This window comes from Sciurus carolinensis, chromosome 3, assembly GCF_902686445.1.
Source record: "Sciurus carolinensis chromosome 3, mSciCar1.2, whole genome shotgun sequence".
Classification (NCBI taxonomy): Eukaryota; Metazoa; Chordata; class Mammalia; order Rodentia; family Sciuridae; genus Sciurus; species Sciurus carolinensis.
This window is the reverse complement of record NC_062215.1, coordinates 37,056,350-37,082,036: the sequence shown is the minus strand read 5'-3', so window position 1 is coordinate 37,082,036 and position 25,687 is coordinate 37,056,350. Positions and strand designations below refer to the sequence as shown.

The window sequence follows — 25,687 nt, the reverse complement described above, 5'->3', positions numbered from 1 at the left end:
CCTCTATCTGGGATGCCTTCTCTCAGTTCAAATATCACTACTTTAGAGTTGACTAATCTCGCTACAAGCAATCCCCCACACCCTTCTCTATCAATTACACCTTTTGATTTGCTTCACAGTACTTTCCACTTTGGGAAGTTTATCTTGTAAATTTCTTAATAATATCTTCTGTCCCCGCTAAAAAGTAAGCTCTCTTAAGACAGGAATCTTAGGATGTTGTTCACCAAACTTTCCCTAAAAGTCTGAACAATGCCTGGGCATAAGAAGATACTGATGTTTTTTTCAGGGAATTTATAGGTAGCGACTGTCTATACAAGGACAGTACCACCCAGCCTTCAGTCACATACAAGCTCCGCCCTCAGAGGCACTTCCGCCGGAAGCAAGGCCCAAGGCTTTCCGGAAGGAAGTCGACTGCGCAGGCGTCGTGAGTTCGCGGACCTTTCTGGGTAAAGATGGATGTACACGATCTCTTTCGCCGTCTAGGCGCGGGAGCCAAATTCGACGTGAAACGCTTCTCGGCAGACGCAACTCGATTCCAGGTACCGTGTATAGGGGACCGAGGCCGGAATAACGGGGAAGAAGCAGGAGTGTGAGAGTGAACCGGCCGCGGACCGACGCACCCGGAGACCCCATGTTCTGACTCTGCTCCTCCGTGGGGCATCTTTCCTTTTTGGGGGTTCAGCTTACTCACAGACCTAGCCAGTTCACGCTTCCGAATGAATCTTTTCAGAGCCTTTGGTGGACTTAGTTGAACCGGGTACAGAAACTTTCCCTACTTCTTATTCACATCAAAATCGGAATTCCTTTCAAAAGGGACATTTTCCCAAAACGGGTGGAAAGGAATTTCGAAAAAAGGGTTTTTTTGTTTTGTTTTGTTTTGTTTTTTAACTATAGCCTTCCAAGTTTGACTTGATATGCATGTAGCTGTATTGGATGTTGTTCTTTTAATTGCTCCGACCCTCAGCACGTTAAGTGACCAAGGAGAAGAACAAGTTAGAAATAAGAGATTTTATGTAGGGAAAGTAGTGAGAATTGAGAGAAGCCATTTGGGGCCCAGTTGTGGAAAAGCTTGAACGTCTACTTTGCTATAAAGGAATAGAGAGTTTTTCCCTTAGTGCAGCATGTGTTTCTTTCCTTTGATTACAGTTTAGTGTAGTTCTGGAGCCAGATGTTCAGGGTCCAAATGCTGGATCTGTAGTTGTTCTTGAACCATATGTTCTGGGTTCAAATGCCAGTTTATAGTCCTGAGACCTTGGTCAAGTTACTTCCTAATGCCTTGTTTGTCGCATCTGTAATACTGCTCTTTGCTATAAGTAGGGGTACTGTGAGGATGAAGTAATTTAATATGTATAAAATGCTTAGAAATCTGCTTGACGTATAGTTAATATATGTAAGAGTTAATGGTATTATGGTTATGGTTACAATTATAAAGTCAAAAAAGATGATGTGTTTTTAGATTCCTTTTGCCCGAACACATTCATCAGCTCCACAAACATTTGGTGAAAGAATAAAAAAAGATGGGAAGTCATTAGATCTGTGTTCTTACTGCCAGTCCTGCTTGGATGAAAGCAATACTATTCTGTCAGTAGATTTCATTTAAAAATTTTTTGGGTTTTAGGTAGGAAAAAGGAAATATGACTTTGATTCTTCAGAAGTGAACCAGGGACTGGACTTCTTTGGAAACAAGAAGTCTGTCTTAAGTGAGTGTGAAGTGTCACAAACACACCGGGAACTCCAAAATGAAGAGAAAAAAGAAGAGAGCCTAACTGAAAAGAAGAGGGAGCCAAACAGGAAAAAGAGGAGGAAGATGATTTCAGGTTAGTGTTGGATTTCAGTGGGTTTTTTTTTTTTCTATTTAACTTTTTTCAGTTATAAAATAGTACATGCTAGCAGGGTGGAGTGGCTGATACCTGTAATCCAGCTACTCAGGAGGCTGAGGCAGGAGGTTTAAAAGCTGAAGACTAGCTGGGCAACTTGGTGAGATCCTCTCAAAAATAAAAGGCATAGGGATGTGACTCAGTGGTAAAGTGTTAACCTAGTATGCTTGAGGCCTTGGGTTCAATCCTCAGTAACACACACACACACACACACAAACTAAAGGCGTACACACACACACACACACACAAACTAAAGGCGTACGCTTATAAGTCAAACAATATAGAACTATTCTTCAGTTGTTGACATTCAGATTGTTTCCATGTAGTTGCCATGACAAAGATTGCTACAGTAAAGATATTCATACATATATCCTTTTGCACATGTGCTTTTATTTCTGTAGAATAATATCTTTAGTAAAAAGATATGCAAACTCCTTTCAACATAAACTACAAAATTATTTCCCACACCTTTGTCAATGATGAATATTATTCGTGTTAAATTTTTTGCCAGTATAATGAATGAAACTTTTTTATTTATATTTTTTTGATTACTGGTGGGGTTCAGCATCTTTTCATATGCTTTACTGGAATTTATATTTCATTTTTTTTTTACTTGTCTGGTCTTACTCTGCCTATTTGTCATGCGATTTCTCCTCTCTATACTACACTGTAGGAATAGTTTTCTTTTTCTGTTAAATAGCTATTGTTTCCTAGCCCTGTACCATTTTTTTGTGAAGTAGCTACTTAAGTTATACAGGGATGATGACAAGTAAATTTCCTTCCCACTCTTTATCTCCAGTCCTATATTTCTTCAGGGGCAATCACTGCTAATCAAATTTCTTTTGTATATTTCTAGAGCTATTTTATTTATATATACACTAATGTATTCCTTAAAAATATGAATACTGTATTTACATGCTTATATATTCTATAAACATGAATATTCTCTATACACATTGTAATATGAACCTCCCTCTTCCCCCCTGCCTTTTTTTGTGAAGACAGAGTCTGTATATTATCTAGGCTGGTCTTAAACTCACAGTCCTCCTGCCTCAGTCTCCCTGGTTACAGGTACATGGCATGGTGACCAACCTTTTTTTTTTCTCCTTAAAAAAATTATATTTTTATGTGTGTGTGTGTGTGTGTGTGTGTGTGTATCTTGAAAATTGTTTGGAATCAGTAGGAAATGTCCTCCTTGTTAATTTTTTTTTTTTTAATATTCTTTTAGTTGTCAATGGACCTTTATTTTATTTATTTATACACATGCTAGGCAAGTGCTTTGCCACTGATCCACAACCCTAGCCCCTCTTTGTTCATTTTTAACACAGTATAGTATCTCACTATACATTCCGTAGTTGATTTAAGAACTGATTTAAGGGTTGGGAAGATAGCTCAGTCGGTAGAGTGCTTGCCTTGCAAGCACGAGGCCCTGGGTTCAAACCCTAGCACTACAAAAAAAAAAAAAAAAAAAAAAAAAAGAACTGATTTAAGGTACTGGGACTGTAGCTCAATTGTAGATCACATGCTTTGCCAAGTATCTCACCCAACAAAAAAAAATTTAACATGTTTCTCTGTGATGGATATTTAGGTCATTTCTACATTTTTGCTGTGTGTTACCAGAAATGTTGCTCTACTTAATGTGTATATGTAAGAATATCATCCAATAAATTCTTTTAAGTGGAATTGTAGAGTTAAAAAATAGATTTATTTTAAGTTTAGATATTGCAGAACTATTCACCCAAAACATTTTATCAGTAGGACATATACCATTTTGTTCAGTGTAACACAACGTAGTATCCTATCATACATTGTAGGGTTGACCCATAATTGATTTGACAAGTTCCTGTGTGACAGATATTTATTTTGTTTCCAGATTTTTGCTGATACAATGTAAATGCTATTACAATGGCTGCAAGGGGGTTTAATAAAATCTTTCCCCTCTATTAATAAGAAAAACATGCAATAAACTTGGCAAAAAGATTTAAATGTTAGGTAGCCAGAAATACACAGATAGATACTAGAACCATTTAGCATCTAATATGTATAGAACATTGATCTATGATATAATATATAGGCATATATCTATTTTTTTATTTTATTATTATTATTATTTTTTTAGCATTACTGGAAATTAAACCCAGGGCACTCTTCTACTAAACTATATCCCCAGTTCTCTTTTATTTGTTAATTTGAGGCATAGTCTTGTCAAGTTGCCCAGGCTGGCCTCCAATTTGAATCCTCCTCCCTCAGCCTCTGAGGTCACTGGAATTACAGGAGTGTACCACACACTCAGGAGGACTTATATCTATTTTTAATTGGAAGATTTAAGATCTTGTGAATTGGTAATGATTTGGATATGTTAGTGCCAACTATCTATAAAAGGAATATACTTTTTAAGTTATTCATCGTGATAGATACCAGCAATATATGAGAATTTTCTCTTTCTGTATATTTTCTCTTCATGTATTTTGTACCTTTTTTGTGCCAGATTATTCATTTATTTCTCAATTTATTAAACCTCATATGTTAACCAGAAATGTTCCTCAGTTTGTCATGTGCCCTTTATCTTTTTTTTTTTTTTTTTGCCATTTTATAGTTTAATTTATCTTCTGTATTTCTTGGCGGGGGGGCAGTTCTGACATTTAAGTTTATTATTATTTTTTAAATTCTCCCTTTCTTATTTGTAATTTCATTTTGTTATATTGAAATCTTTGATCCTGTGATAGATTATCTCAATAATCTATCTTTTCCCTATTGGATTTCAATATAACTTTTTTGTTGTATTCAGCTTTAATTTTCAGGTCTGTCCTAGGCTCTGTTCCTCTTCCATTGGTTTTTCTGTATTTGTACACAAGCTTGTTTTCATCACTGTGACCTTATATTATAAAAAGATCCAGTAGAGCAGCAAGGCATATCATGTTTTTGACTGGGAAACTATTTTCTCCCTGAAGTGATCTATAGAGTTAGTTCAGTCTCAATTAAAATTTCAGAAGACTTTTGTAGAAATTATTGAAGGACTTCATATAACCAGTGTAGTTTTTAAAAAGATAAATTTGGAAGACTTAACCCTATCTGATTTCAAGACTTACTCTAAAATTAACTAACTACATTAATCAAGGTAGTTGATATTAACAAAGAAATAAATAGATCAAACAGAGCATGGAGTCCATAGACCCATATATACATATGATCACTTAGATTTCAACAAAGGTGCTAAGGCAATCCAATTAAAAAAGAAAGTCTTTTCAGCAAATTTTGCAGGATTGGTATAGCGAAAAGTAGACATCATCCCTTATTTCAGATTGTATGCAGAAATTAACTTGAAACAGACTGAAATGCAAAATCTATAGAAGATAGATTCTAGAAGAAAATAGGAAAACTGTCTTTGTTACCTTGAGGTATGTGGCGATTTCTTAGAACACAAAAAGCACAAACCATAAGGAAAAATCGATATATTGGACATTGAAAATATTTGCTCATCAAAAGAGAGCATTAAGAAAATGAAAAGTCAAGCCAAAGGGGAAAAAATACTTGCAACATGTCTATCAAACTTGTATCTACTCATCAAAGATGATATCCACATAGCAATAGCATATAAAAGATGAATATACAACATCATTAGTCATCAGGCAGATTTAAATAAAATTCAACACCAATGCATACCCATTAGAATGGCTGAAAATAAAAGACCGACTATACCAAATGTAGGCAAGAAAGAATATATAGAAATATACTCTCACACTATTGATAATAAAACAATACAATTAATTACCTTGGAAAACAGTTTGGGATTTTTTTTTTTTTTTTTTTTAATTATACATGTACTATTCCACTCATAGGTATTTACCTAAGAGAAAGGAAAGAATGTCCTCAGGAAGACAGGTATACAAATGTTCATAACAGCTTCATTTGTAATAGTCCCAAATTGGAAATGATCCATATGTCGTTCAGCAGATGAAGAATAAACCAATTGTATGTTCATATAATGGAATACTACCTAGTAATAACATGTTAAGTTAGTGATACCTTTAACATAGATGAATCTCAAAATAACTATCCTGAATAAAAGAAGCTAGACTAAAATTAGACTACATGATTCCATTTTTATAAAATGTTGTGACAGGAATTAAATTGGAAGTTTTCTAGGGATGGAGCAATAGATTATAGGAGGCCATGAGAAGGTGATAAAAGTAACCTTGAATGTGCTGATGGCGTAATGAATATATGTACGTATGTCAAAACCCATCAAATTATATCCTTGTATGTGTATGGTGCTGGAGATTGAACCCAGAACCTCATACATGCTAGATAAGCTCTCCATCACTGAGCTACATTCCCAGTCCCAAAATATACTTTAAAATATATGTAGTTTATTGTATGTCACTTAAGTTCAGTGCAGTGGAAAAACTTTTTAAAAATTCCAGTGGAACACTTTGCTCATTATTCTTGAAATTTTTAAGGTTATTCTTTTATTATTTGTTCCCCCATATACACAGTAGTCATCTAGTTCAGTTACCAAAACGATCCTATCTACTTTTAATTGAATTAGTGTTATTTATAGATGCATGGAGAATTGCTATCTTTACAACATTAATACTTAGTTCCTAAGTATTGTGTTGTGTTCATTGCTATTGTAAGTGAAATCTTTCTTTTATCCTCTTTGTAGCTGGTTGTTGGATATAAAGAAGCTGACTGCCTTACTATTCATGTAGTTTTTCAATTAATCTCTCTTTTCAAGTATACAGTCATTTTACCTCTACATATTATGCAACTGAAGCAACCAAAAAGAAAAGAGAGTAAGCTTTAGAGCTCTGATTATCAACACAACTTGCCTATTACTTTCTCTTATCTAGTTGCATCAGCTAGTATTTTTTCTTGTGTAGTGTAAAAATATGGCCTGTTTGCTACATCCAAGACCATTGTATTTAAAATCATTTAATTTTAAAAATGTGTTTTAGAAATTATTTCTCAAGAAGATAATACTATACAGTGGGTATCATCTATGGAAGCAAATATTGAAGATAAAAATGTTAAAGGAGAAAATAAACTATCTTCAGGAAAGTTGGAACATCTCAGAAAGGAAAAGGTGAGAAAGATGTCTTAGCCCTCGAAGTTTATGTTTTTCTGAGCTAGGAACTTTTTCACTAGATTTGGGTTATTTCTGTTGGTAAAAGTGAATGTAGTTTTGTGACAATAGAAGATTAATTACATTTGTTTAGGTTTAGGTTTAGGTTTTACGTCAATGGCAACTTAAAGCAAGTAGATATTTGTACTGTGACTGAAAGGTTTAAAAGCTTATTATAATTAAAGATTATCTATTTAGATAGGTATAGGTATGTGTGTATGTGTTTAACCATTCTTGACCTGCTCAAATTTTAAGATTACTAGTATTTTTTGAATTAAATTCCTCAAACTTCTTAACCCTGTTTGATAAACAAAATTTGACTCTTTCTATATTGAGTTTACTGCTTTAAAAGGATTTCCTCTGATAGAGATTAGAAGGTTAGAATTCTTAAGAAACCTGTTCTGTAGTATGGGAATAAGGGAAAGTGGATATAGAGGAAACATCAAATATACAATCAATATATCTGCTGTACACTTGCCATGTTGCTGATGGAGAGGTGTGTGTATCTAACTAACTTTAGGGATCACTGCAGCCTGCTCCTCTAATCCAGAAACTAGAATTTGACTGTCTGAGACAGAGAATGAGGACACATACCAAATCAATACTTCTAGACTCCATTTTTGGCACTCAGTTTTTAAGAGTTGTGTTTGTTTTAGAGTTTTTTTTAAAAGCATTTTCTTAAAAAACATTGGCACTTGTATGCCAAGTGCCATATAAAGAAAATGATGGATTCAGTGCTTACCTTGTAGAAATTTATGTAAGATTATAAGTGATGACTATGACAATAGCACACTTGTACGAATAACATATTACTCCTGGCAGTAACACATTAATAAGAAAGCATGGGTAGTTTTATTAGGAAGGTCTTCTGCCTATGAAAGGGCATGAAATATATTTACCATCTATGTCACTTTGGGACTTTGATTTAATCAGAAAGTTTCATATGCTGCTGAAGCTTATCTCAGAAACGGTTACTGTTTTACATATAAGAATGTATTTATTTGACCATATCAATGGTGGCCCCTTTACTTTACTTTTCAGATAAACTTCTTCCGAAATAAACACAAAATTCATATCCAAGGAACTGATCTTCCTGACCCAATTACTACATTTCAGCAGTTAGACCAGGAATATAAAATAAATTCTCGACTGCTTCAGAACATTCTAGGTGCAGGCTTCCAAACACCTACACCAATCCAAATGCAAGCCATTCCAGTTATGCTGCATGTGAGTATGAAGGTATAGGATGCCTGTAACATTCCTTCTCTGTGTGTTTGCTCATTCTCTTCCCTCTCTCCTTGAAATCCTCCTTGTCTTAAACCCTAAACTTGTCTGAATCACTACAATTACATGTTAATCTTTTTCCTTTATCAACACCATTTCCCTCCTCACTCCACCCTCAGTTCTCCATGGGGTGTGTGTGTGTGTGTGTGTGTGTGTGTGTGTGTGTGTTTTCAAAAAGAAAAAAGACATTTTGTGTCACTGGGCCAGGAGACCAGAAGCTCAGATCTGCCGCCCTGATCAGCTTGTTTTGGGGGAATTTAAAGGAAGGGAGAAGGGAGATACTGCGTGTTAATGGGATGGCAAGAAGGGAAATTTCTAGGGTTCTTTTGCACAGTATAGACAGTCATCATTCCTTTTCACACACATATTTTTGGTAGAAGGTATCATCATCTGCATGGGGGATTTTAAGCCTGAGACATCAAAGGTCTGGGTGATCTGGCTTCTATTCATGTCCATTCTTGAAAAGCTGGTTTTATACCATACTTGAGTTGGAAGCTTTTCCTGAAAAACAACTTAAGCAAGTTTCAGAGGTTCAATCCATGGTTGACTGACTCTGTTGCTCTGGGCCCAAGGTGAGGCGGAGCATCATGGCTAAAGGGCATGACTGAACTAGCTACTCAGTTCATGGCAGCAAGAAAGCAGAGAGAGTGCGTGTTCTTTTTCTTGCTGCATGTGAATCCTCTAAGGATAGGGAGTATGCTTTATCTTTACATTGTTGATTGGGTTTATAATGTCCAGAAGCTACTTCAGAAATACAAATGCTTTCTAAAATTCTTGTACATAACCCAACTTAGTTTCTTTCTCAATACTTTTAATTATTTAAGTATATGTATAATAAAAAGCATAGATTTTAAGTGCACAATTTCATGAGTTTCAACAATGCATTGTTACCTATAAATTCCTGGTAGGTCATTGCCACTTTTGATTTCTAACCTTGTTGTTTAACAAAATCCTCCTTAGGGAGTGAGGAATACAAGTGTCAGGATAATAAGTTGATTCTGTGATTTTGCTTTTATGAAAGAGTTCAATGGGGAAGAAAAACTGAAATAGATATAATTATCTTCGGATTTTAGTTGTTTACATTGTTCACCCACTCAAATGGACTTAAACACCAATGCTCAGAGACTGTTGGGGTGGTAATAGCAAGAATAGAGAGTGATATAAAAACAAATATAGGAAAAGAGAGAAAAGTGAATAGGACTTGAACTGTTGGATTTGTTAAATTTTAATTTTATTGTTATTATGGCTGACAGAATTATTTGACCAGGCTCTGAAATTTTTATATACTTTTCCTTACACTTACTTTACATTTTTAGGGTCGGGAACTTCTGGCTTCTGCTCCAACAGGATCTGGGAAGACTTTAGCTTTTAGCATTCCCATTTTAATGCAGCTGAAACAACCTGCAAATAAAGGCTTCAGAGCCCTGATCATATCCCCAACACGAGAACTTGCCAGCCAGGTATGGCTTACAGCTTTTAGAGAATGCATTTGAGTTTGCTTCAGTGATCATAGCAAGGTTAATAAAAAAGGATCTCAAAAGAATAAGGCCCGTTTTAAAAAATCGTAATAATAAGACCAAGTCTTCTGTCACAATCAAATATTCTGTATAGAGTATTCTGTATATTCCTGCAAATGGGTCAGTCTTATAAGACTTCTTAAAATTTTCTAAAGCATGACAATTTTAGCATTTATACTTCTTCAATAAGTGTTGCAAGATGCTTGAAATTGAAAGACTCCTGTGATGTATTTTAAGACTTAAATTTTATTAAGTCTTGAAGAAACCACTGAGTCCTCTTTGACCTTATTCTAAAACGCTGACCTGTGTTAGGTTAATCAGCACATTATAGATATTTATGAGTTGGTAAATTTATTGATAATGTAAATCACTACACACCCTATCCAAGTATCATAACACCTCATGTTTTTATCATTTTGTGTTTCAGATTCACCGAGAGTTAATTAAAATCTCTGAGGGAACAGGATTCAGGATACACATGATCCACAAAGCAGCAGTAGCAACCAAGAAATTCGGACCTAAATCATCTAAGAAGTTTGGTAAGAAATTCATGCTTGGGATATAGAGCATGTAAGGGATTTGGAAGTTATAAATATCCTGATCATCACATCAGAGTTGTTAAAAGCCATGTATGTAATTAGTTTTATTTTTTAAAGAAACTGAAAGATCTCCACCCAATGGTGATATAAATATATATCAATGGTGAGATGATTTTGCCTATCTCCATTTACCATTGGGACATTTGTGGATATCTGTAGACATTTTTAATTGTTGCAACTGGAAGGGAAGCCAATAGCGTATAGTGGGTAGAGGCCAGGGATATTGTTAAATATTTTATAATACCCCAGATAGCCCTCTTCAAAAGAGAATTGTCTGACCCAAAATGTCAACAGTGCTAAGGTTGAGAAACCCTGCTTTATAGTATTGATTTTTAATCTGCCATAAAAATACTCTTGCAGGTAAGAATGGATTACCTCCTTGTTCTTATAGCAACCAGATAATCAGCTTTTATCTTTTTTCTTGAGCTTCTGAGTAAAATTTCATTTAAAGAAAGGATTTTCCTATGTGTGAGGGAGTTTGAAAATCAAATTGTTGGGTTAGATAGTCTTCTTGCCTCTTAGAAGTTGAGATTTCCCAAATATAATAACAGGAGAGTAGGAAGATGGTAGTTTATGCTGTCTTGAAAAAAAAAATGTGTATTAGCTTACTAATGAGGAAGAACTTCTATGTCAATAACTTTTCTCTCCCCTTCGCATGAAAGGTTACTGACTGAGATTCAGAAGGCTTAATTTCTTTCAAAAGGGATACACCTAACCAGTGTGGGTGCAGGTCTATAATCCCAATGATTCAAGAAGCTGACGCAGGCAGCTCCCAAGTTCAAAGCCAGCCTCAGCAACTTAGCAACTTAAGTTTGACCCTTACTGAGTCAAAATAAAAAGCACCTCTGGGTTTAGGCCCCAATACCACCACCACTACCACCCCCAGAAAAGTGGTGCAACTTATTTTTGCAATTTTTATCATATGTTTCCTGTAGATATTCTTGTGACTACTCCAAATCGACTAATCTATTTGTTAAAGCAAGATCCACCAGGAATAGACCTAACAAGGTACAGATAATATTTTAATGTCTTTATGTATGTTTTTCATTTAGTTGTTTATATTTTGTTCTTAGTTACTTGTATTATTTCCCTTTGGAACTTGCTTGTCTGCTAACTTTAAGTCAGTGTTGATGTGGAGAATAACAGTTTTCATTAAACTCAGAAAAAATAAGTATCTAGTCTGGAAGAACATTACACATTTTGATAAGCATTTTTGATTGCCCTAAACCTTTGCTCATCTTTCAGCAAAGATGATGGTTTATGAGGTTTATGAGGTTTATGCAAAACTCAGTTGTAGTAATGGAACCTCATCTTTGAAGTTAATAGAATAAGTTCATTGAGTTAGATTTATTTTGTTTTTACATTTTTCATACTTGCTTTTCTTATATTGTTCTGGTATGATAAAATGGATCCAAAAAGCAGAATCATGGTTTGACTTCCTCTTGTGTCCCCACAGTTTAGTGAAGTGTCTTGGATCTTCTACTTTAATATTTACAAATTGTTTTGTTATTTATTAGTGTTGAGTGGCTGGTAGTAGATGAATCAGACAAACTATTTGAAGATGGCAAAACTGGGTTTAGAGACCAGCTGGCTTTCATTTTCCTGGCCTGCACATCCCACAAGGTCAGAAGAGCTATGTTCAGTGCAACCTTTGCATATGATGTTGAACAGTGGTGCAGACTCAACCTGGATAATATTATTACTATATCCATTGGAGCAAGGTAATTAATTGTTCTTGCACATTATCCCACTGATTTGTTTTCTGATACAAGTGACTCTTAGAATCAGGGAGATAGTTTGTTTGGCATGGGAGTTTTATGTAAGAGTTTTACTTAAACTTTTTTTTTTTTTTTTTTTTAAAGTCAGATTTGATTGATTTATAATTTCTTTTTTAAAATGTTTTGGTAGTGTCTGGGATCATAGCCAGTGGTAGAGCCTGTGTGATGCACTGGCTTTAATAATTCCCAACACCAAAAAGAAAAAAGGGAGGGGGAAGTATTTGGGGGAGGGGAGCATTTTTTATTAAATAAATGTACACTGGTAGAAAAAAGTTCAGGGAAATTATGATACTGTAACCAAACAAAATATTATACAACAGTGAAACAATAAGTATGAAGACTGTAGCTATATGAAAAAGTACTCGTGATACCATATTAAATGGAAACGTATTAAATGGAACGAAAACTAGATGTAGTGGCATGCACCTGTCATTTTAACTAGTTAGGAGGCTGAGTCAGGAGGATCACTTGAGCTCAAGAGTTCAAGGCCAGCCTGGGCAACATAAACTCCATCCCCTGCCCCCCCCCCAAAAAAAAGAAGCAAAATGGGACAAGAAAGAATATCCTGTCTACTTTAAACTTTAAATTCATAAAAAGAAAGCAGAGCAAATTTACCATAAGTGTAACTAAAGGCAAACAACAGAATGAGAAAAATTATATATCATAATATATTACAGCAGCTCAGGGTATTATAAAGCCTTAATACCTCTCCCCTAATCATCATTGTATACATAACCTCCCACTAATCATTAGGAGGAAAGTTTTGCCATATAGAATGACAACCTTAAAAATGTTCTCATTATTTTACCCAATAATTTCACATTTAGAATTTTTTAATGATCACATGAAAATTAATGAGTAGAATACAATGACACATCAAAATTTATTGTGAAATGGTAGAATTGTAGGCAGTTTATTTAATTTTTTTGTTCATATATATTTTGTTATTTTGTGGTTGTTTTATGTTTTATTTTGTTTTGAGATGGAGACACACTGTGTTGCCTAGCCTGGGCTCAAACTCATGATCCTTTAGCCTAAATCTCTAGAGTAGCTGGGATTATAACATGTACCACTGTGCCTGGCTTATATAACTTTAATGTTTTCTAAAAATTTCCTTAAGGTGACATTTTTATAATTATAACTAAACATTTTTTAAAATAAATTTTTAGTTGTAGATGGACACAATGCCTTCATTTATTTATTTTTATGTGGTGCTGAGGATCCAGCCCAGTGCCTCATATGTGCCAGGCAAATGCCACACCCCCAACCACAGAACAGAACATTAAAATAACAGTTCTACTTTCAAATTAAAGTGTAACTATTTACTTATGTTGACAGTGGTAAAGTTGATTTTACTGGAGTTCTTTGTAAATCTGTTGATTTATTTTAGAGTTCAGTGGAAAGGAGCAAAAATTGGCTCTCATAAACTACAAGGTATATTTTTCTTCTCAGGAATTCTGCAGTAGAGACAGTAGAGCAAGAACTTCTCTTTGTTGGGTCTGAGACTGGAAAACTTTTGGCCATGAGAGAACTTGTTAAAAAGGTATATTTGGATACACTCTTGGGTTGTGGTAAGGTTCACCAAGTCTTGTATTACTGGTGGGAGTCTCTACACTATCTTATCATCATACTGCCTCCTACTTAGTGGCCCAATGGTGCGGAGTCCGCCTCTCCTGCCTCAGAGTAGACTAGGAAAAGACCCACCTGAGGCTCTGAAAGACACATTTTTCTACATCTGTAAATATGTATATGTCCCATTCATTCCCCCATCCTACTGCTGGTTTGTTACAAAAGAACTGGGGACACTGAGTGGGGATTTCTTTTGTTTTGCCTTTAGTAAGTGCTGAGTAGAAGCCATAGTTGAAAAGTTAGTTACTGTAGGTCATATAATAAGCAAAAAGAAGTATAAATTCTGCACCCTGAAATTTAGTCTTATTTTGGGAATAAAGTAAATATAGTTGTTATAATATAGTTTGTGATAAAATGCCATAAAAAGCAAAAGTATTTTTCTTAAGCATCCATAGAGTCATAATGGGACCATTGGGGTAAGCTTGATTGTTTGGGGAAAGCCTTATAGAAGGTATCCTACTAATCAGAGCCTTGAAAGAGGGTCTGTAGGACAAATGGTGGAGGAGGAGAGTGTTACTGGTTCAGAGAGCAGCCTAAATAAAACTTGAAGAAGTGGAGGTGCATACTCTATGTCTGGAAACTAATTAAGAGGTTACATGTCTAAGGCAGGGTGTATGGTGGGGATTTAAGTATCAGGATGGACAGTGACGTTGGGGTCAGGTTGAGAGCACTGAACATTTTTGAAGAATGTGGCCACATAATTTTTAAGGAATATTAGTCAAACAATAGTTATGTAAGATGGGTGTAAAGAAAAAGGCTGAAAGTAAGGAAAATAATTATCAGGCCATTAAAGTAGACTGAGCAGAGATGAGAAGAAAATAAACAAGTATGACAGCCTTTAGTGATGGATAGTTGGAAAATGAATGGGAAAGGTATTTTTAAGTAACTGGAGATGATAGAAATAGAATGCTTTAGAGGTTCTGAACTTTGGAGCCAGACTACCTGGATTAAAATTCTACCTCTAGCATTCTACTTTTGTGTAATTTAACCCCCTCTGTTCCAGTTTCCTCATCTGTAAGGTGGGATAATATCTACCTTATAGAACTGTTAATAGTATGTGAGTTAATATAAACATAGTACTTAAAATAGGGCTTGGCACATAATAAATTCTCTATGTATTCATTTTATCGACATTCTTAGGGATATCTTGCCACTATAGAATTTTAAGGTTTTCAAAGATAATCATTATAGACATAATACAGCAGAGATTTTTTAGCTATATATGAACTTTGGGAAGTCTGTGAAATTGTATGTCAGATTTTATATGAATAAAGTGGTTGCCAGTTAGAAAGCCTCATCACTTTTTTTTTTTTTTTTTTTTGGTACTGGGGATTGAACTCAGGGGCACTTGACCACTGAATGATAGCCCCAACCCTATTTTGTATTTAATTTAGAGACAGGGTCTCAATGAGTTGCTTAGCACCTCGCTTTTGCTGAGGCTGGCTTTGATCCTCCTGCCTCAGCCTCCTGAACTGTTGGGATTATAGGCATGCAGCGCCTCACTTCATTAGATGCCAAAAGGAGTAGGTAAACCAAAATAAAAAGGCTAAGAAGCACTAATACAGGCATTTGAAGATACAGAAACTTGGTTTGAAAGAGACTAGGTATAATGATATAAAAACAATCTGCTTAGAGTTTGTAGTTAATACTGAGATTTTATTTTACATAATAAGATAAAGATTATTTAAGAGAACTTAGAGACTAAGCTGTAGGGAACTATCAAAATTAGAATTAAAAACAATGAATTAAAGAAACAATTTTTTTTTTTTTTTGATAAATAAAACCAAACGTTTATTTACACCAAAGAATTCCAACACTGGATCTTTCACATATGAAGGACAAAGTATTATATATATACACACAGCAAGGGGTGGCAGGGTTGTAACAAGAGTTGATAGTTGCCCACAATTACAGGTCTACCATTTCTGTGTCACTGGAGACAGTGGCTCTGCTCCTGCCTCTTAGATACATTTACAAGACCAAGGAACAGGTCTTCTCCTTGGATGGCATGTAAAGGAAGGGGAGGGTAGGAGGAAAAGAAGGTAGACAGCTTAAAATGAAACTCAGTGTGGCCTCACCTCCCATCAGTTCTTAAGAGTTACTACCATGAAACCTATATAGAAAATGAAGAAACAGTTTTTATATTACAAGCAGAATCAAAATTCTGAGGCATATAAACCAAGAAATGATTGTTTCAGAGTGGACATTCCTTATTGTGGCAAAAAGGAATTAGACAAGTTTATTAGAATTAGCATGATAAAGAATACAGTTAAAATTAAGTGGAAAGAACTTAACGTAGAGAATAGGTGGGGAGGAGATGGAGGCAGATTTAAACCACTGGCATGAGGAATTTGGCAATGATAGTGCAATAAATTTATTTGGATTCTTTTGTGAATTAAAATCCTATTATGAAACACTGGTTGGTTGTATTATTGCTTATGAGTTATGTGTGCTGACTTTTGCCTTTGTTCTTTTAAAAGGGTTTCAGTCCACCTGTACTTGTTTTTGTTCAGTCCATTGAAAGAGCTAAAGAACTTTTTCATGAGCTTATATATGAAGGTATTAATGTGGATGTTATTCATGCAGAAAGAACACAGCAGCAGGTAAATGTATACTACAAAACCTTAAAGAAATATTGGCATTAAATTTATGAAGTGCCCATTTTTCATTCCTAGCATAGTACTAAAGCATTAAATATATATTTTCTTAACCAGAGAGATAATACAGTCCACAGCTTCCGAGCAGGAAAAATCTGGGTTCTTATTTGTACAGCCTTGCTTGCAAGAGGAATTGATTTTAAAGGTGTGAATTTGGTAATCAATTATGATTTTCCAACCAGCTCAGTGGAATATATCCACAGGATAGGTGAGTTATCTTTTTTTTTTCTTTCCCTATGCTGCCTAATCATCTATCCTTTAGAAATACTCACTTTTTAGTGCTACAAAAATTCAGTAACTTTTTTTGTGAACATCTAGAGTCCCTTTGGAACCCCCCAAAAATGCTTTATGGTCTGATTTCCCTTAGGTCGAACTGGAAGAGCAGGTCATAAGGGAAAAGCTGTTACATTTTTCACTGAAGATGATAAACCATTATTAAGAAGGTAAATTAGGAATAGTACCTTAGTATCCAATTGGCAAAATTGTCCCATTATTTTTCTATGTAAATTCTGTTAACAGATAATTACAAAATAGCTGTGTCTCAAATTCTGTTAATGGTTTTAGGCAGCTAAATTTTAACCATGGAAAAAGGAAAAATGACCAGTCTTATTTTTCCTTTTATTATTAGAACTTGGAAGTAGTATTGCTTTGAGCACCTTTCACATGTTTAGGTAACAGCTTGGATCCACCTAAGGTCTCCTTAGCAACCCCAACTTTATTGTAACTATGCACCTTAATTTCTATCTATGAAATGGGGGTTATGGTAGTATTTACCACATTGGGTTCTTGTGAGGAGTGAATAAGTTAGTATACATGAAAAGCTTAAATTCCATAGTAAACCCTACCGCTTAATAAATTTAAGCATAACACTGGCTTCATTCAGAGTTTCCTCCATGATGGGCCTAGTAGCTTTTTAGGACTTGATTAATGTTGAAGTGGTTGCTATCTAAAGTTCTTCATCAATACATGATTTTAGTCCAATGAATAGTTTTCTCAGTAATCCACATTACTGAGAAATTGTATGGTGATGATTGATAAAATACTGGAATACTTTACTGGATTACTTCGAGTAGTTATAGTTTCTTTTATGTTGTACAGAGGGTTTATATACATAAAAATCAATTTGACAAGATACAAGTTTATGTTTGTGGGATTCCTTTTCAGTGTTGCCAATGTTATACAGCAGGCTGGATGCCCTGTACCAGAATATATAAAAGGTTTCCAGAAACTACTAAGGTATTAACTTGAATTTACCTTCTCTTTCTGTTTGCATACACATTGTTTTTTGTTTTCTTGCCTTTTATTTATTTTATAGTATGTGTCTTCAATCAGTATATTGTTTACTTTTACACGTTTTTGATCTTATACATAGATGCTCCTTACAGTGGGGTTACATCTTGATAAACCCACAGTAAGTTCAAAATGTTGTAAGTCAAAAATTCATTTGATATACCTAACTTACTGAACATCGTAGCTTAGCAACCCAGTACTCATAGAGTATCAGTTGTTTACCCTCATGTTTGAGTGGTTCTCTGGGAGCTTTGGTTTTCTGCTGCTGCCCAACATTGCAAGAGAATATTGTACTGCATAGTGCTAGCCAGGAACAAATCAAAATTCAAATATAGTTTCTACTGAATGTGTGTCATTTTTGCATCATCATAAAAGTTTAAAAATTGCAAGTCAACCCATCCTGGTCAGGGATCTCCTATAAATGGAGTCAAACTGGATATGTCCTTTTCCTTTCCATTCTTGTTCAACATCCAGTTTTTTGTTATGTGGGTTTTTTTTTTTTAATTCATTTTTAATTAATTTGTTTATTTTGTGGTGCCTGGGATCGAAACCAAGGCCTCACGAATGATAGGTGAGCACTCTTACCCCTAAGCTATACCTCCAGCCCTTTTTTTTTTTTTTCGCGGTGTTGGGGTTTGAACCCAGGGCCTTGTGCTTGCAAGGCAAGCACTCTACCAACTGAACCATAACCCCAGCCCCTTATTATTTTTGAGTGTGTGATAAAAATACATAATAAAATTTACCATCTTCTCTTAAGTTGTAAATGGACACAGTACCAATATTTTATTTATTTCTTATGCAGTGCTGAGGGTCAACTCAGTGCCTCACACATGCTAGGCAAGTGCTCTACCACTGAGCTACAATCCCAGCCCCAAAATTTACCATCTCTAAAAAAATATTTTATTGGTGCATTATAATTGTATATATATATATTAGTGGGATTCGTTGTTGCATATTCATACATACACATTAAAATTTACCATCTTAACCATTTGTACAGTTTACTGATGTGCAGTTTACTGATGTTAAATACATTCATTATGTTATGCAATTATCACCACCATCCATCTCAAAGATTCTTTTCCTCTTAAAAAAGTTCTATATCCATTACACAGTAACTCCCCATTTTCCTGACCCTAGGCCCCAGCTAGGGCCTATCTATTATGTGCCTCTGATTTTGACTGTCTCAATAGAATCATAAAAGTATTCATCTTTTTGCAACAGGCTTATTTCATCTACTGTAATGTCCTCAAGGTTCACCTACATAATATAGTCAGAATTTCCCTCCTTTTAAAGACTGAATAATATTCCACTGTGTGCATATACCAAATTTTATTTATCCATTTATCTGTTGGTGCACACTTAGTTTGCTTCCACATTTTAGCTGCTGTGAATACGGGTGTACACATATGTCTTCCTACAATCTTGATTGTACCCTCTCTAGACATTATAGTTCTAACAGTAATGCTACATGCAGGGCATTTTTTTTTTTTTTTATGTTGAAAACGTAATTTTAATAGATAATTCTTCATCTTACATAGGAGCACAATAAAATACACCACATTCTGAAGAAACTCCAGAAATTATGAGAATAAGAGTGAGGAAAATTCAAAATAGGCTACAATATCCATTACCTTAAACTGCAAGAGACAAAAGATTCCAACCTGAAGGTTAACATTTACATATTTATGACTTGGCTACATTTATGACTTAAAAATAAGAATCAGGAATTAGATGTGGAGAGAAATGGAAAACAACAGTTTTGTGAGGGGAGGAAACTGTCAGTAAAGAAAAATCTACTAATACCAAATTAAAGAATAAAAGGAGCTCCCACAGCAAATACTAGGAGGTGAAAGCAACACATTAACTTAAGATTTGATGCTCTCAAAGGAAGAAACCTTTCTGGTGACACTTCTGCAAGCTGGTTGCTTGAGATACACTCTTAGGTCTATAAGGAAGACTCAAATGCATCAGCAAACCCCAAATGAATATCAGATTGGTGTTTCCTAATAATACACACCAGTGGCCACATAGGAAGTTTAAAGATAGGAACCAAGAAAAAGATCATAATCCACATTTGAGGTAAAAATGTGGCACAACATGTGAAAGTCCTACATGTCAGTCACTAATGCTTTCTTTGCTGTGACTGTCCCTGTACAGTAATTTTTAAAACATTGTGGCAAGACACCAACAATAGCCTAACTAATCAGACAACACACATTTATTTTGTATTTCTAGGAGGTTAAAAAAAAAAAAAGGTCAGATACTGATGCTTTATGCATGCTCAGGGCCAATTTATAAACTGGCAAACTCTCTTGCCATTCAATTTGTCAGATGGTGAAGACCAAAACAGAATGTTTCATCAGTTTTAATTTTTAAATACGATTGTCACATTGGGAAAATGAAATAAACACAGTAAAATAAACTGTACAAAGGCAAAGTAGAATAACAAAAAATATTTTACTAAAACATAAGATTTACAGAAGTTTTCAGACAAGCCATACAAAATGGTCACAAGTTTTTGCTTTTCTTTTTTTTTTTTTTTGAAGAGGGGAATCTACACCTGACAGTAAAGTCACAATGTTATTAGTGAGGGCTGTGATGTTTGTTTAATGTTCCCATTTTGATTCAAACAATCAAGCTTGTCCATCTAGAGTCTAAATAAAGTTAGACATGGCTAGAGAGCATATTCTGAAGAACTGGTTAGCTGCTTTTAACCAATGCAATTAGATCACCATAAAGGGGGGGAGAAAGGAGCCCATAAAATTAAAATAAAACTACCTTTCCCCTCAAAAAAAAAATCAAAAACAAAAAAACCCCACAAAATAAAAACACCCACACCCCTGGCAGCTAACCCTGACAACTACCTTCATTCACAGTGCTTTATACTTAAACCATGATGGGGGAAATGAATAAAAGCAGAGAGCCACTGCTTTTAAATGTTCTGCAACAATCCAGATGATACTTCTAGCCTCAGCTCATGCTTTACAACAGTAATTCAGGACAAGACATAGATTTGCTAATGTGCATTTAATCACCAAAGGACTGAAGATGTCTGGGCTTTTATTCTGTAATGTTTCTATTAAGACTGTGTCCATTAAATGCAAACAAAAAAGAAGTCTTGGCAGAACAGGAGAAGTGATGCACACTTGATGATCGGATCGATTTAAATATTATTCATGGCATATAGCCTAGTCCATGCTCTAGCTGTTTCTATGGCTTGGGCTTCGTTGGTCTTCCACTGCTCCGCTACATCATTTGCTAATGGATCATCTGGATTAGGAGCACTTAACAAAGCCTGGATCGATAGCAGAACTGTGCGGATCTGCAGTGCTGGGGACCACTTATCTTTCAATATATCTAAACATATTCTTCCCAACTTGTCTACATTAGGATGATAAATTTTGGTCATGAAAAGTACTTTAGGTGCTGCCATTGGGTATTCTTCTGGAAGAAATAGTTCAAGTTTAAAAGTCCCTCCCTCAAAGGGGGAATCCTGGGGGCCAGCAGTGACCACATGAAAATAACGGGCGTTGCTCTCATCTGGTTCTGCTTTAATGCCAGGAACTGGTTCTGCCAGCAAACGCTGGGTTTCCTTGATGATCCTGCGGGGCAGCCCGGCCATCTTGTCAGATCCCGAGTTCGGCCTCTGGTTTCGTCTCCGGCTCCACTCGCCTCACGCACGAGTACATGCAGGGCATTTTAAGTTAAAAACACTGCTTCTAAACACTTGTGAATACTGTTTTCTTTCCTTGCCTGTTTTTACATTCTTGAAATTTTAACTATTCAGGCTTTTAAGAAATTGGAATCAGAGCTGGGGAGATAGCTCAGTTGGTAGATTGCTTGCCTTGCAAGCACAAGGCCCTGGGTTTGATCCCCAGTACCGAAAAAAAAAAAAAAAAGGAATCAACGTGAGTGAAATATACTTAGAATTATTTTAGTTCATAAAATAGTATAAAACAGTTAATTCACCAAAATCATATTCTAATGTTTGTTCATATCAGGTAAAAGTCACCTATTTTAATCACAATCAGTGCCTTTTTTTAAAGTTGAGTGCATTTATCATCCCTTTGAGTTTCTCTCTAAGCGGTAGTTTATTACAATGGATATAGCCCCACCTTAAACCTGTAAGTTGTTAAAAAATGAATTTTGTGATCAAGAATCAAAATGAATCTTAGTTGTTATTTTTCTAAATGAAGTTGTGCTTAATTTATTTCCTTTCCCACATTGTAACTTTCAGCAAACAAAAGAAAAAGATGATTAAGAAACCACTGGAAAGGGAAAGTATTAGTACAACTCCAAAATACTTCTTAGAGAAATCTAAAGATAAACGGTAAGTATATGTGGTAAGAAAAGCTGCTGTTTAACTTGATCATATAGTTAGGGTAGGCATTATTTTTCCTTAGGGTGCATTTTTAGAAGTAGAATCAGTAGGTCTACAGCCCATTATAAAATGTGATAAAAAATAGTATGTTTCAGTTTGCCTATGATTTGGGAAATAGGATGATTTAATATTGAATTTTTTCTATACATGTACATTAATGACCTGGGTTCCAAGCCAGGTGTGGTGGCACATGCCTATAATTCCAGCGACTCACAGGCTGAGGCAGAAGGATCACAAGTTCAATGCCAGCTTCAGTAACTTAGTGAGGCCCTAAGCAATTTGGTGAGACCCCGTCTCAAAATAAAAAGTAAAAAGGTCTGGGCATGTAGTTCTATGTTTAAGTGCCCCTGGGTTCAATCCCCAGTGCCAAAAAAAAAGAAAATATGGGCTCATTTCACTTAGAATTAGAATTGTATTGCCCACCATCTCCACATAGTCTGCATCACAATGTGCAACTGAAGCCAATAGTTGGGACCATTAACTCACATTGAATTTTCCTTAAAGCTTAATATTCTGAGTAGGATTTCAGTATAATCTTAAGTTTTTACTGAAGCACATTGTAAGCTCTAAAAAGTATTACACAGGTAAGTTTTATAGTAACTTAGTCTAGTTTTTTTGTTTGTTGTTTTGTTTTTAAGCATAGAATTTGTAGTGTACATACAGTTCTACCTTATTTTGCCCAGTAGTGCTAGGAAGTGACATGTTTTGATAGGAGTAGGCCAAAATATTTTGAATAGCCCTACTTTTTCCTCTATTTAAGAAAAATGGCAGTCTTCAAGTTCCAGTACCATATTGATATGTACTCTAATAAAATTGCTTGATTCTAATAATTTCCTTATTGTGTGTTGGGGGAGGTGGGTCACATCAGAACTGTTACCTGTGCATCCAAACCTTATTCTTTGTGTGATCTTAAAGTTAAGGTTACATATGCAATCTTTGAAGGCACTGAGCAGCAACTGATTAGTTTTTAGTGAAAGCTGAAAAAATCAGCTAGAGCATAAGATAGTGGCTATACCGAATTTTAATGATACATCAGCATTTAAAATAATTACACCTTAAATATTTTTATGTGTGTAGCATTTATACTTTTGGAATTATTAAAATAACTTCACAACAGCTTTGAGGACACTTGGTATAAATCTTGTCATATCAGCTGCTTTGGTTTTCTTCCCACTTTCTTCACATTTAAAGACCATATTTCTTTTCTTTTAATTAATTAATTAAAAAATTTTAAGTTGTAGATGGACACCTTTATTTTATTTATTTATTTTTATGTCATACTGAGGATTGAACCTAGTGCCTCATATGTGCTAGGCAAGTACTGTACCATTGAGTTACAATCCCAGTTCTAAATACCATATTTTTTAAATGCAACATACAAACAAGACCCAACCTGATATGTTTCTAGTTTACTTTTCCACTACAGATGTTCTTTTAATGATTTTTTTCCATGCCTTCACCATGCCTTTAGCTCTAGCACATTACCTCAATTGATAATTCTTGGGTTTTGTTTGTTTTTTTTGTGTTGTTGTTTGTTGTTGTTGTTGTTGTTTTCAGAACTGGAGATTGAACCCAGGGGCACTGTATCACTGAGCCACTAAGCTATATCCTCAGTCCTTATTTTGAGACAGGGTCTTACTGACTTGCCAAGGCTGGCCTCAAACTTGCAATCCTCCTACCTCAGCCCTCTGAGTGGGAGTTACAGGCATCTCCTTATCAGACTGATAACTTTTTAAAGTTCATACCTTTAGCCCAACTTCCCCATTGAGCTACAAACCTGAATCCTGTTACCTAGTCAACCTCACTTTAGGCACTACACACTCCACCTGGTGTAATGGAGGGGAAAATTGGATTTGGAGCCAGAGAAATAATTCTAATACCTTCTTCCCTTTGTGACCTTGGGCGAGACACTTCACCTAAGTCTTTTTACTCATATATATAGTGGAAATAATTATGTAAATAATACAAACTGACTGGCGCAGTGGCACACACTGGGGAAGCTGAAGCAGGAAGATCACGAGTTCAAAGCCAGCCTCAGCAACTTAGCAAGGCCCTAAGCAACTCAGTGAGACCCTGTCTAAATAAAATACAAAGGGGGGGGCGGGGGGGGCTGGGGATGTGGCTCAGTGGTTAAGTGCCCCTGGGTTCAATTCCTGGTACCAAAAATAATAATAATAGTAATAATAATACAAACTCTGCGACTCAGTGCTGAAGGATAAGTTGATATATTCTATAGAACTTTGTATTACTATAATATAGTATGCAAACATTGATTACTTTCTCAAACATTTTTCCTTTTGCTGCTTACCACTTAGTTAATGGAATTCATCAGTTATTAGGCCATAGTATCAGACAGTTGGGGTTCATGTCTGACATTTACTACTAGTGCATGATAATTGGCAAGTTACTTAACCACTGTCTCATTTTCTACATTTATAAAATGAGGATAGTAATAGAACCGTCAGATCTATGTTGTTAGGAAGATTACCTGAGTTAATGCATGTAAAATACTTTATAACAATGTCTAGTACTTAATGAGCACTGAATCAATGTGAACTTCTATTATTAGGTTAGGATTAGAATCTGTCTTTCTTATTTTAAGTATGAAACTGACCAAAGACTATAATGTACTTTGTTGTGATGTTTCTGTCTCATGTAAGTGATAATGATTTTCTATAGGGCAGAGACCATGTTTAATGCAGTTTTGTGTTCCTGTGCCTCTCATACTTTGATATCCAACAGGTTTCAGTGTTTATTAAACCCTCAGTTATGGAAAGTCTGATTGAATTTCTGATTGAATTTCTCTTTCCTTTTTACAGGAAAAAGGTCACCAGTCAAAACAGCAAAAAGAAGGTAGCTCTTGAAGATAAAAGTTAAAAATGGACTTTTTAAAAGACTACTCCAGAAATAGAATTTTACGATGCCAGAATGAATGGTATTTTCTTGGAACACTTCAAGTTTTAATAATCACCTCTACCAAACATTTGAAATCAACTACAACTTCATGTGACTGGTGAAAAATAATCCTAAACTATCAATGCATCATGCCAAATTTTAATTTGTATGTTAGAATCACACAATGGATGTAGCATTCATTGACATTTCTGTGGTTTGAATCCGGAGAGATACTTCTTATAGAAGAACAAAAGTTTATGCTAAAAATAACATCCAAATGTGGTGAACTCTTATAGATTTTTCCCTTCGAGTGTGAAGGAAAGTGTGATATATGCTTAAAGAGACATCTGGAACCAAATTTTAAAATAAAGCCTTGAGATTGAATGCCCTGTCCACACTCTTTTTGGGGGGTGAAGAGGTGGGTGGATGAAAGGCAGCACAGGTTATCTACCATAAAAGAAAACTTTTGCTCTATTAATATTTCTTAATTTTTTGATTGTCTTTCATGATGTGGGTCACACTCAAGAGATGCCTATTCTGTGGCTGGTTTTTCAAGTTTCTTAGAATTTGAAGTTGTGCTCAGTTAAGTACCCTTAGTATCCTTATACCTCATTGGTAAGGTAGCTTGTATTTAGCTGTCATAATGTTATAA

The 25,687-nt window shown here is 35.2% G+C and overlaps 2 protein-coding genes across 3 annotated transcripts; one reads left to right on the top strand and one right to left on the bottom strand.

Annotated features, from left to right (window-relative positions):
• Positions 1 to 409: 409 nt before the first annotated feature.
• Ddx52 (DExD-box helicase 52) lies at positions 410 to 25,413 on the top strand. Of its 2 annotated transcripts, none has more exons than XM_047546576.1 (15): positions 410 to 539; positions 1,619 to 1,817; positions 6,836 to 6,963; positions 8,044 to 8,229; positions 9,603 to 9,746; positions 10,231 to 10,342; positions 11,338 to 11,410; positions 11,920 to 12,123; positions 13,633 to 13,723; positions 16,290 to 16,412; positions 16,524 to 16,674; positions 16,834 to 16,909; positions 17,631 to 17,702; positions 21,997 to 22,089; positions 24,960 to 25,413. In XM_047546576.1, the coding sequence occupies exons 1-15, from the start codon at positions 453 to 455 to the stop codon at positions 25,015 to 25,017; spliced, it is 1,797 nt and encodes a 598-aa protein (XP_047402532.1). In that variant the 5' UTR covers positions 410 to 452; the 3' UTR covers positions 25,018 to 25,413. The 2 variants fall into 2 exon arrangements, with proteins under 2 accessions (XP_047402532.1, XP_047402533.1); XM_047546577.1 differs by lacking the exon at positions 410 to 539 and adding an exon at positions 553 to 757.
• Positions 20,852 to 21,451, bottom strand: LOC124980712 (ubiquitin-conjugating enzyme E2 N-like). Its single transcript, XM_047546578.1, has one exon. The coding sequence runs from the start codon at positions 21,379 to 21,381 to the stop codon at positions 20,923 to 20,925; it is 459 nt and encodes a 152-aa protein (XP_047402534.1). The 5' UTR covers positions 21,382 to 21,451; the 3' UTR covers positions 20,852 to 20,922.
• Positions 25,414 to 25,687: the final 274 nt, after the last annotated feature.

What these genes read in the sequence shown, in the direction of transcription:
- Ddx52 (XM_047546576.1), top strand. Translation starts at nt 453, where the DNA reads ATGGATGTACACGATCTCTTTCGCCGTCTAGGCGCGGGAGCCAAATTC. An exon ending in ACTATATCCATTGGAGCAAG is followed by an intron (nt 12,124 to 13,632) that starts GTAATTAATTGT and finishes TTTTCTTCTCAG; the next exon opens with GAATTCTGCAGTAGAGACAG. An exon ending in GAGAAATCTAAAGATAAACG is followed by an intron (nt 22,090 to 24,959) that starts GTAAGTATATGT and finishes TCCTTTTTACAG; the next exon opens with GAAAAAGGTCACCAGTCAAA.
- LOC124980712 (XM_047546578.1), bottom strand. Translation starts at nt 21,381, where the DNA reads ATGGCCGGGCTGCCCCGCAGGATCATCAAGGAAACCCAGCGTTTGCTG.